Genomic DNA, 12,180 nt, shown 5'->3' on the forward strand with positions numbered 1-12,180 from the left:
ATTGTAAGAACTACACACTCAGGAAAACCCAAAGGTGTGGCTGCCCCATCAGGTATTTAGAGCTCACTTGCAGCTCTTCCCAGGCCAGTGCAATTTACCAATCTGGGTTCATTGATACCAGAAGCAACTTTGCCCAGCCACACAGTCGACCTATGTAGTATTAGATTACTGGTAAATTAAGCTGGAGTCAAATAAAGGTCGTCAACGCAACAGAACTGGGAAAGTTTCTGTTAAGCCCTGTTTGCAATACATATAAGGGGAGAAATCATTTGATCTTAATGCAGAAAAGCATTTGATATACTCCAACATTAATTCATGACAAAATAAACCTTAAGGAAACTAAAAATAGGAGAGAGCTTCCTTAAGCTGACAAAAAATCCCTGCAGCAAATGGTGACATATTGAAAGCATTTTAATGTCAGCGATAAGACAAAAATGCCTAAAGTCAACATTTCTATTCAAAATTGCACTGGTGGGTCTAGTTAATGTAGTAAGGAAAGAAAAAGAGATATTGGACAGGAAGAATGACTTTTTTTTTTTTTTTTTAACATTTCATTTACTTATTTGTCAGAGAGAAGGAGAGAGAGAGAGCACACAAGCAGGAAGAGAGGCTGGCAGAGGCAGAGAAAGAAGCAGGCTCCCTGCCGAGCAAGGAGCCCATGTGTGACTCGATCCCAGGACTCTGGGATCATGACCCAAGCCGAAGGCAGTGGCTTAACCCACTGAGCCACCCAGGTGTCCCAGAAGAATGACACTTCTAATGCAAAGAGTATATGCTAATTCAAATAGAAAAGCCAAAAAATCCCTGCAGGTAAGTGGTTAGAATTAATAGTTTTACAAGTTTGTTCCTTAGATGTATATGTAAGCCCTAGCCCAAGGATAAAAATATTGATTTTTTAAAAAATCTTTTATAATTAAGCATCTTGAATTAAATATGTGAGGGCCATGATTCGTACACTAACAGCCCTTTTTTAACATGGGGCCTGAGGATGTGTAAGAATGGGAGTATACTTGGGTATTCAGACAAGTAGCTCTGGGACGTACATAGAAATTTGTTCTGGATAATTTTGAAGTTGTTATTTAAAATCCTAACTTTTAAGTCACGGGGATGAAAGGACAGCATAGGGAATATAATCAGTGGTACAGTAAGAGTGTTGTATGGGTAGATGGTAGCTATACTTGGGGGGAGCACAGCATAATGCATAAACATGTTGAATCACTTCACTGTGTTGTACACCAGAAACTAATGTAACATTGTGTGTCTGCTAGTCTTCAATTAAAAATATTTTAAAAACTTGACTTCTGGGGTGCCTGGGTGGCTCAGTGGGTTAAAGCCTCTGCCTTTGGCTCAGGTCATGATCTCAGTGTCCCCACATCAGGCTCTCTGCTCTGCAGGGAGCCTGCTTCCCCCTCTCTCTCTGCCTGCCTCTCTGACTACTTGTGATCTCTGTCAAATAAATAAATAAAATCTTAAAAAAAAAACAACTAGACTTCTGTTTGTTTTTATAATTTGCTTCTTCCTCTAAAACACAAAGTCAACAATCAGTTTTAAAAAGGCTAAACTTTGATTATAAATATGAAGTGTTATCTTTTGCTGGAAGGATATTCCCATGGCCTTCTGATACTAAGATTAGGTTACATTTAAACCGTGAGATAGAGCTTTTGAGTACAGAAATCTATTAAGAAAATTTAAAAACTTAAGATTTCATACATCTAGCTGCTTTATCTTACAAACAGGAAATTAATAACAACAGTGATATAATGTAATTAAGAGCCTCCTGGATGAGGCAAAGACTTGAATTCTCCTTCACAGGGTAGCTGTGGGAGAACTTTAGTTTCCTTTTCTGTAAAATGAGAAAGGCAAATTGGATCCTTTCTGAGATCCCATATAGGTCTTAAATTTTCTAGATCCTTGAATAACCAAATTGATCAGGTTATAAAGTGGCACAGAAATAAAATCAACCAGTGTCTCCATTCTGAGCCCTTGGTTCAATCTACATGGTCTGGCTTGTTATTTTTTTGACTGACTCCTGGTTTTCTGTTTATGTTTACTACTCCACAGCTCCTCTTACCCTCTTATTCTTGCTCATCTCACTTGTCTCTGTTTCAGTCCTTGGTAATAAATTAAGTCTTGAATAAACTATTCATTTGGAAAGGCAGGGACTAAGCATCTTAAGTTCCCATCTCTGACCAAGATGAACCTACCATGAAAAATTAATTCAAAAATGCAAAGCTCTAGGAATATATCTTAATTGATAAAATAAATCGGGTTTGGGCTCTCAAGTCAGACATGATTCAATCTTGGACAAATTACTTAAAATGCGATTTTCTTACCTATAAAATTAGAAGGTTGAAGTAGGTGATCTAAGTTTTCCTCCAATCCAAACGATGAAATAGGTTCTAAAGCATAAAACTGTTAGGTGTCTGACTGGACGTCAGTCCTAGTAGATAATGCTAAATTTTCATTCAGTAAACTTGTGCCATTCACCATCAACATCAAGAGAAATATTTCTGCCCAGTTTTATAACTTAAAAAAAATAATCATTATAAAAAATGCAGTGACTCTTTGCTATTTCCAATGAAATATTAAATGGGGGGATATGTTTTTAAATATCTGAAATTTAAAATATTAAAATGACCCTACAAAATTAATTGTTTCTGGATGAATTACTGAGGCAGTTAGTATTTTCCTCCTCAAAATTCTTTTCAAATAGCACCTGATAATTTTTAATATCTTTCAATAGGAATAATTTGCCTAAAATTGAAGAATGGGTTATATAACCTTTCTAAAGAAGAGAGAGACCGGGGCGCCTGGGTGACTCAGTGGGTTAAGCCGCTGCCTTTGGCTCAGGTCATGATCTCAGGGTCCTGGGATCGAGTCCCACATCGGGCTCTCTGATCAGAAGGGAGCCTGCTTCCTCCTCTCTCTCTCTGCCTGCCTCTCTGCCTACTTGTAATCTCTCTCTATCAAATAAATAAATAAAATCTTTAAAAAAAAAATTAAAAAAAAAAAAAAAGAAGAGAGAGACCAAGAAACAGACACACATACAGAGGAAACTCTAGACTGCAGAATGAAGGAAATGGAGCTTACCTGTCATTTCTCTGGCTGAAACGGTTCTTTTTTTAAACATACATTTACCTCCTACATAAACCTGCTGTTTTGCTTCTTGTATTACTGTAATCTAATTTACATCAGAAGTTGTGTCTCTTAAATATGGTTATTTTTAAAACATGTAGGTAGCACATAAAATTTTTCCTAATTTTGAATGGCATATCAAAAGTTTCAAAATGGGGACAAGGGGGGCAGGAGAAGAAAACAATGTGAAATTATCAAATGAAGAGAAATGCTGTAATTGGAAATTTTTCTAAGTATATCTTTAAGAGACACGTGTTTATAAACAGGACAGTGATGCCAGAAAGCTAATAAACTAGCTTACAAATGAGAAATTCAGGGCAGCCATAACCCGGTTACCATTAATATTTTCTTAGTGTAATTCTGAATTAGACCCAACTGGTTTACTCCTCTGAGCCTGCCTATAACCTCAGTCTATCTGGATTTTATAAATGTATTTTCTGAGGAATACAAGAATTTCAGTGTCAGTATAATTCCAATAAAAATCCCAACTAAGCCTTTTTGTAGAAATTGATAGGCATGTTTCAAAATTTATATGAAGAAGAAAGAAGCTAAAACAGCCAAAATTATTTTGATAAATAGTGCAAAATAATTTACCTTGGTATTTATTACCATACTTCACCCCCACTGTCTTGTGTTAATGATTGGATTACTAACGTGCATATTCAAGCCTTGTTTTCTTTTGGAGTGATAATTTTAAGACTCTACTCTTATTTTCTTATTTAGTAAGTTGTAGCCTTAGGTATTTTTGTCAGGTTAATGAAGCATCATCTCCATTCATTAAAATTCACCCTTTTTGAGTATATAGTTTGATTAGTTGTACAATCCATCTTCTCCTTCCACCAGATCTTAGTAACCAATAACTTGATTTCAGTTTCCATGTTCTATCTATTCTAGAATGTCATTGTAAATGGAATCACACCGTATGTAGCCTTATGTGATGAGCTTCCTTTAAAAAGGATACTTTTAAAATACTTTAAAAGGATACTTTTAAGACTCACCTATGTTATAGCATAGGTGGGTAGTCTGTTCCTGTGCTAACCTGGGTAGGCTGTTTTATGTTTCCCAAAATTTTCTTCCATGTATACTACCAGATAGGGTGAGCCACAAGACCCATTCTCATGTGAAATTTGGAGGGCAGAAGTGAAGCAGCAGCCATCTTATTTTTTATGTAGGCATTTTGTAGTTCCCACATGGTATGACTTACCTGCTGGCTCACCTTTCAGGGCAGGGCAGCAGTTGGGCCTACATGGTTCTACCCTTCCTTGCATTCTCCTTCAGCTTCTTTGCCTCCTGGGTCAAGTATATGTCCAGCAACCTGGCAAAAGGCAACTTTTCTCCCAGGATACTCACATTATCAAAGCTGGAGACAGTGAGAAGTGACATGGGTGTCAGTCAGTCCTCATGGATTCCAGCTGTGTCTTTCTGTCTTCCACTTTCCACCTACTGTCTCTTTCTAACTGCCTATCCTGTGAACTACAGGCTCTTAGGTGCGGAAACAACAGCCTCACGGAGACTGCTTAAAGAACCCAGCTGTGTAACACAAATCGCTATATAAACATTCAGAGATGCCCACGAATATCCAGTAGTTCTGCTTCTCTAACTGAAGCATTACTGAGTAAATAAACACCCACTGTATGGATGTACGGCTTGTTTATCCATTCACCAATTGATGGACATTCGGTAGTTCTCAGTGATCCAGTTTGGGATCATGAATCCATAAAGCTGCTAAAAATGGTCACACACAGGTCTTTATGTGAACATATTACTTAAAAACATGGTATTTATAATAATAGCATGGAGGACATGGGGAGATAGAAAAGAGCAGGGAGTTGGGGGAAATCGGAAGGGGAGGTGAACCATGAGAGACTATGGACTCTGAAAAACAATCTGAGGGTTTTGAAGGGGCAGGGGGTGGGAGGTTGGGGTACCTGGTGGTGGGTATTATAGAGGGCACGGATTGCATGGACTACTGGGTGTGGTGCAAAAATAATGAATACTGTTATGCTGAAAATAAAAAATAAATTATAAAACAACTAAAAAAAAACAACGACCCATGGTATTTATAAATATAAGAAATAGCTAAAAGAGTTCAATGTGACTGCCATTGGAGGTGAAAAGGAAAACAAAGGGGTCTGATGTTGATGTTTTACGTTTGAGACCCTTACCATGATTTACAAAAAACAAAAACACTGAATTGTACACTTTAGAAGAGTAAATTTTATGCTAGGTGAATTATAGCTCAATAGAAAAGTATAAAAGTACATGATAATATAATAAACAAACTCTGCCAACATATAATGTAATATCAAGTTTTATTTACCTTTTTTCTTACAATATGCTGTCATTCAAAATATACCTCATAAGTAACTCATGCATACAGTAGGCACTCTATAAATATTTTGATTTAATAATTAGTTATTTTTTAGAATGACTAAAAATCCTGATGTAAAATCCCAATTGGGAAGTGCATAATCCCATTGTAGACAAAATATATAACTTTACAATAAACATTTTTATAAGAATTTTCCCCAAAGAGGGAACACTTACAACTTGGAAATTAAAAAATAAAGAGTAAAAAGCAAAATGAAGCACAATACTAATATATTTAGCCAATGATCCCTGGATCAGTGGTGCTCACAGACCAAGGGTTACCTGCACCCTGTGGCCTTAAGACCATCTGAAATTCAGTTAAGAAGACAAGCATATACCTAATAACCTCTTAACTGGAAATACGGCAAGAAAATAAAAGGAAAAGTCTGTGAAACTTTTTTAAACTACACCCCTTACATGAACACAGGAAAAAAATTTAAACCCTTATTTTATTTTCCAATTTAAAAAAAATCAAGGTTTTTCATCTTAAGCAGCAAGAATGATCCGTAAATAAGCAAGAAGTCACTTTTATAGAAACTATGTTAAATTCTGTGGAAAATACTTTGGGAGATTAGTTCAAGAACCTTAGTCCAAATATGAAATAAATTCTTATTTTGTGTTAGCTTTATAATTATGAACAGTCACTCCAACCTGAAAAAAATTATAGCACTATTATGATAAAGAAAAATTAAAAGCCACCAAATGCCTAACCTTAGTGGAGTGCCTGTGCAAACCTATAAACATACTCAAATGCCTTGATTGCTCTAAAATGAAAAGTCTACTAACTATATTTTTCAAAAACTATATATAATCCTATAAAAGTTTAAATATGTGGACTATAACAATACACGGAAATGTATATATAAAATACTATTAAGTGAAAAAAACAAAATAAAAAATATAAAGTGATTACAACTATGTAAAAGTAAATATATTATAATAACAAAAACTGAAGTGAATTTAAATTTATAGAGACATAAATAGATTCAAACATCCATTGGGGCTTTTCCTTTTTATGTAAGATTATAACAAAATAAAAAAAATAGACCATTATTCTAGATAAAACTATACTCCTGAACAATAAATACTGAACTGCATGTGAACTCCTAAAACAGAGATTTTAAAAACCATGACTTACTACATTTCAGGTGTGTCCTATGGATTGAGATCAGCCCACATCTGCTGATCTTCATTTTACAAAACCTCTGGCAATGTGTACAATTATAACTGCCCTTCTTAAACATAAGAAGAAAAAAATTTAAAGCACTGTTCAAGTAAGAAAACCAAGCAGCATGCTAACAAAACATATCTACTTAATCTGTTTTGCTCCTGCAAAAAGCTACTAACAGAGGATTTTAAAAAACTAATTCTATATACATATTTTACATAATATATTTTGCTATAAATATTTTAAAGAATGGCTTTTACAGAATTCTTCATTTTAATTTCAATAGATATCTTATTGATTTAATCGCAAATTATGCAAATGCAGTCTTTCAGATTTATTACTGAAAATTATTCTCTCCGTGGTTTAGAAAATGGTTAATTTCTTGGATAAAACATAGCATATTTAGAAGTCCGAAAGCCAAGTAAATCCCTTATTTCATTTCGGAATTTTGACAGATCCTGGCGTAGTTCATTTAGATTTTCCACGGTTGCCTGATCTGTACTTTGCATCTTCTGCCTCATGGACGTCAGGTAACGATGCACCAAGCAGCACATCACTTTTTGGTAGTTCTCATCCCTCTTTTGTTTCAGATTTCTCCATTCCTTCAAAACAAACAATTGCATGGTATGAACAATGGACATAAACCATATTTAAGTGAGGTGAGGTTTCTTTTAAGATTTTATTTATTTATTTCTCAGAGAGTGAGCGAGCACATGGAGGGGGAGCGGCAGGCAGAGGGAGAAGCAGACACCCTGCCAAGCAGGGAGCCCAATGCAGGACTCAGTCCCAGAACCCTGGGATACATGACCTGAGCCAAAGACAGATGTTTAACTGACTGAGCCACCCAGGTGTCCCTAAATGAGGTTTTTGTTTGTTTGTTTTTATGAGGTGGGTCTTTAAAAAATATTCACAAACACATGCTTTATTAGACTTTATTTTTGGCTTTAAGTGTTACAAAGTAATATCCAACACTTATTTAAAACAAATATAGCCTGAACATTTGTTTTATTCATTCATCTGGATGCTTTACTTGATTTAACAATAGTCTTAGAAATCTTCAGTTTATAGGAAGGATTAACAAACCACAACCCACAGGCCGAACATAGCCCACTTACTATTTTTTTATGGTCTGTATAAGCTAAGAATGGGTTTTACAGATGAATATTTGTAATTAATTTGATGATAGGGAACACTAATTTTGAACCCCAATTAAACAAAATGTTATTTATTCCCCAAAGTGGAATTCCATTCTTTATATTATATCTGTATTACAAAAAGTTATTACTCAATTAATATTAAATTGTCAATTTCACCAATAAAAATTTTATGGATGTTTGTGTTCTTTCTTGTTATGTTACTTGTTATATTCATATAACATTTTTGATTTTGTCTCAGTCTGCAAAGCCCAAAATATTTATTATCTGGCCCTTTACAGGAAAGGTTTGCCAATCTCTGGTTTATAGCAACATGTATTGAATTATTTATGTAATGAGTAACTTTCAAGAAGAACTGGAAAAATATGAGATGGCTCTAGTAGTCAATCTTTATCTATGCTGACAGAATAGGTATTCTAAATATTTTCCATATTTTAAAACTGTGATATAAGACTTCATGAAAAAAAAAAAAGTATAGCTCTCTCTCTCACATATTGAATCCTTACTTTACATAGGATAATATGCCATGCATATGCCATGCATTAGGGATATATGAGTGAAAAAATGTAGACAGTCCTAGGCCTTAAAGAGGCCTAGGACATATTTACATTTTAGTAAACATCTGATATTAGGAGCTGTTAAAACTTCCAAGTTGCAATTTTAATTTCTTACCTTTAAACTGTTTTGACGTTTAACCTTGCCTTTTGATGTATGAGAGCAAATCCACTTACTGAGGCTACTAATCATATAGCAAATAGTCTTTGGTGAAGGAATGATGTTGAAAGGTGGGGGTAATGTACATTTGTCATCAAAGTAGCTAAGCCATAACTTTGCTCGAGCAAACTTCCATTCTTTGTCCTCATGATTCTGTAAGAGAAAAATGAAAAAGTAATACAGAACATGAACACACACACATACACACACACACACGGGGGAGGGGAGGTCAGAAGGAGCAAGGGAGAGAGGCAGAGAGGGAATGGGGGGGCAGAGAGAGAAAGAGAGATCATTTTAAACTGTCCAAATATTTGCATACCTTGTATGTAAAAATTTGGTTCAAGATTTGCAGTTAATATACATTACTTACATTTTAAAAATCTATATTTAATTTAAAAATAGTACTAATTCTTAATTCTTATCATCTTTGGTTGCTTTATCTATTGCATACATTTGGTAAGACCTGAAAGAATATGAAGTTTCTAGAAGAATGGACACTTACTGCTATCAGCTGGAAGCTCTTATGAAGCATTGCCACCAGCAGCTTGGTGAGCACGATCACAACCACAACATTGTACGTCCCAACAATAACTGCTCCAACAAAGGACTGCAATTCCTCTCCATAACTAAATCTTGTGACAAAGATTGCCACGTGTGCTAAAGAGAAAATATACCAGAACAAAGCAAAGCAAGTGCCAATGAACCTGTAAAGACAATTACATTTCTGTTTAAAAGGAAATTAAAGAAATTAATTAGCAAAAATGAAGAATTGGTTTATACCAACATTCCACAGAACACTGATAATCTAAGAATACTTTATAAAATGAATGAGGTTGAACCCAACTGTACAGATATGCCTTACCTTCAACAAAGAAACAGACTCAAAAGGAGGATAAATTATTTTTGTTTGACCTCTTACTGCTTTTTTGTCTATTCTCAACAAAGCAGCCACTAAGATATTGGTAATGCCTAATTCAGTGTTGCCACTCCTCTGCTCAAAAACTTCAAAAGGCTCTCGCTCTCATTACCCCAAAGTCCTTACAAGTATCAAAAAAAAGTCCTACATCTCCTACAACTTTCTCCTACAACTTTCCCTCAGCTTCCCTACATCCATCCACACTGGCCTCTGGCTTTTCCCTGAACTTGCCAGCCACACTCCCATCTCAGGGCATTTGCCTTTGCCACTCCCTCTATCTACTCATGCTCTTCCTCCAGCCATCTCCTTCAGGTCTTGGTTCTTCATATCTCTACTTGAATGTCACCTCTTGCGGGGCCACTCCCCAGTCTCCCATCTAAAATTGCACCCTCTCACACATATATCCTCCCTGGCCAAAGCTTTGTCTCTTTAGCCCCTTTTATTGCATAATATACTATACTTTTTTTTCTCTTTTTATTGCCTATATCATCTAACTATAATATAAGCTCCATATGAGGTAGTTTTGTTTACTAGGACTTCATTCACTCAGCACTTCGAACAGTGTCTGTTACACAGAAGGTGTTAAATAGTTATTAGTCATTTAATCTTATTCCTTATATAAGATGACATGTGAATATCTAAAGAATAGTTGGTACGTAACTGCAACACAACAAATGAGTAATTCCACACCCTTCTCCATTATGTTATTTTAAAATGAGGGGAGGTATTTTCTCTGCCTCACAGTTGATTGTCCAATTTCTTTTGATACAGCAAATCAGAGGAAAAAAATTGTTGATGAAGTTCTAATGATTCTCAATTCTAGTGACCTCCTATTAAGTGCTGAAAATACAAGATTGTTTTGGCTGTAACAATGATGGACAGTTGCTACTGACATTCACTATAAGAAGGACAGAGATGTTGAATGTCTTGCAATATACAGGACTGACAGAAAACTGTCCTGTCCCAAATGCTAACAGTGTGCAAAATGCCAGGAGTTCCTCTTTTAAAAGATTACAGTGGGGGAAACAGTGTAATATCTTAGGCCTACTAATTACTTAAGATTCTATTTAGATAAATATAACCATCAAATGATTCATGAAAAATAAGTATTTCTTATTAGAAAAGAATGTCTTAAAGAAAATGTGAAGTTCTAATTCTTTAGGTATTAATTCATTCATAATACAATAGAGAGAAATACATTTACAAAAAATTTTAAAAGACACTCACGAATGGAAGGTATCATTGCTTTGCTGTTCACAGAAGATGCCTACACAGTCCTTCTGTTCTTTTGGGGTATAGCCTTTATCATACAGTTGTGTCAGTCCAATTGTGAAAGAAAACAAAACAAGAAGGAACATCCCAAGAAATTTTCCAAAATCTTGCAACATCTGTCCCATTGAAATCTGTGGAATATATTATATAGCTGTTGGTTAAAATTATCAGGAAAACAAAATATTAAATATAAAAGACCAGGCAATAAAAGTAAAACAAACATATGACCCACAGTCTCCTCCTTTTATGCCATCTGGTTAAGATAATGTCGTACCTTTTTTTAAATTTTTATTTTTATCTATTTATTTTTTTAAAAAGATTTTATTTATTTGTCAGAGAGAGAGAGTAAGCACGAGAGCGAGCACAGGCAGACAGAGTGGCAGGCAGAGACAGAGAGAGAAGCAGGCTCAAGGAGCCCAATGTGGGACTCGATCCCAGGACGCTGGGATCATGACCTGAGCCGAAGGCAGCCACTAAACAACTGAGCCACCCAGGCATCCCAATGTCGTACTTTTAAAACGTAATAAGTCTTGTTGCCTAACAAAAAGCCATTCTAAGCATGCTATCACTCTGAGTACTGGGTGGCACATTTCTTGAGTCTGGACCAGGTATGCAGAGGATATTGCTGTGATGAAGTTAGGGGCTGAAACATGAGATTTAAGAAAAACCTAATTTGCAAGGAATAAAAGGAAAATTCTTTGCTCAAGCCTAAAGAAGCTATTTATAGCTTCTTAAAATTTACAAATATAAAATCATATGATAAAGTATTTTATTTGATTTTTGTGACCAATTCTAAACCAATTCCCAAAAGATGGCATTTTCTCTCCAGGACTGCCATAATCTCTTTTGCCAAGGTGGTCAATTTTCTTTCATTTTAGGTCAATTACAAGAAAAAACTATGTGCAAGCCAGAGAGTAGGTCTAGTACATTGATACATATTATAATGTACACATGTGAAGTGCATCTAGAAGCTTCATTCAAGCCTAATTTCATTGTCCTTCAATACTCCTTAAAAATCTGGGAAATAGGTACTTTTCATAAATTCTTGTTATTTAAATTAGCATACAAATTTGAAGAATAATTTGACATTACCTTTTTGACCCAGTAATTCTATCCCTTGGAATTTAGCCAATAGATAGAAAATATGCAAAGATGTGTGTATATACAAGGATTTTCACTGCAACACTGTTATAGGTAGCAAAAAAAAAAATGAGAACATGCTAAATATTATTAAAAAGAATGAAGTATGGCTCTATGTGCTGGCACAGAAAAATGTCTATAAAATATTAAGTCAAAAAAGCAGGTTATAGGGGCGCCTGAGTGGCTCAGTGGGTTGAAGCCTCTGCCTTTGGCTCGGGTCATGATCCCGGGGTCCTGGGATCGAGCCCCGCATTGGGCTCTCTGCTCAGTGCAGAGCCTGCTTCTCCCTCTCTCTCTCTCTCTCTGCCTGC

At 35.5% G+C, this 12,180-nt stretch overlaps 1 protein-coding gene across 4 annotated transcripts in view; it reads right to left on the bottom strand.

Moving 5' to 3' along the window:
* Positions 1-5,428: 5,428 nt before the first annotated feature.
* Positions 5,429-12,180, bottom strand: part of TRPC1 (transient receptor potential cation channel subfamily C member 1) — a 72,943-nt gene continuing 66,191 nt past the window's right edge. For all 4 annotated transcript variants that reach the window (XM_059391803.1, XM_059391802.1, XM_059391805.1 and 1 more), the window contains 4 exons: positions 10,685-10,860; positions 9,044-9,245; positions 8,500-8,694; positions 5,429-7,275 (listed from right to left, as the gene is read on the bottom strand). In XM_059391803.1, the coding sequence (XP_059247786.1) occupies positions 7,048-7,275; positions 8,500-8,694; positions 9,044-9,245; positions 10,685-10,860 (801 nt within the window). In that variant the 3' untranslated portion in view covers positions 5,429-7,047. The remainder of the gene's footprint in view (positions 7,276-8,499; positions 8,695-9,043; positions 9,246-10,684; positions 10,861-12,180) is intronic.

This window comes from Mustela nigripes, chromosome 2 (assembly GCF_022355385.1).
Source record: "Mustela nigripes isolate SB6536 chromosome 2, MUSNIG.SB6536, whole genome shotgun sequence".
In the NCBI taxonomy this organism is placed as follows: Eukaryota; Metazoa; Chordata; class Mammalia; order Carnivora; family Mustelidae; genus Mustela; species Mustela nigripes.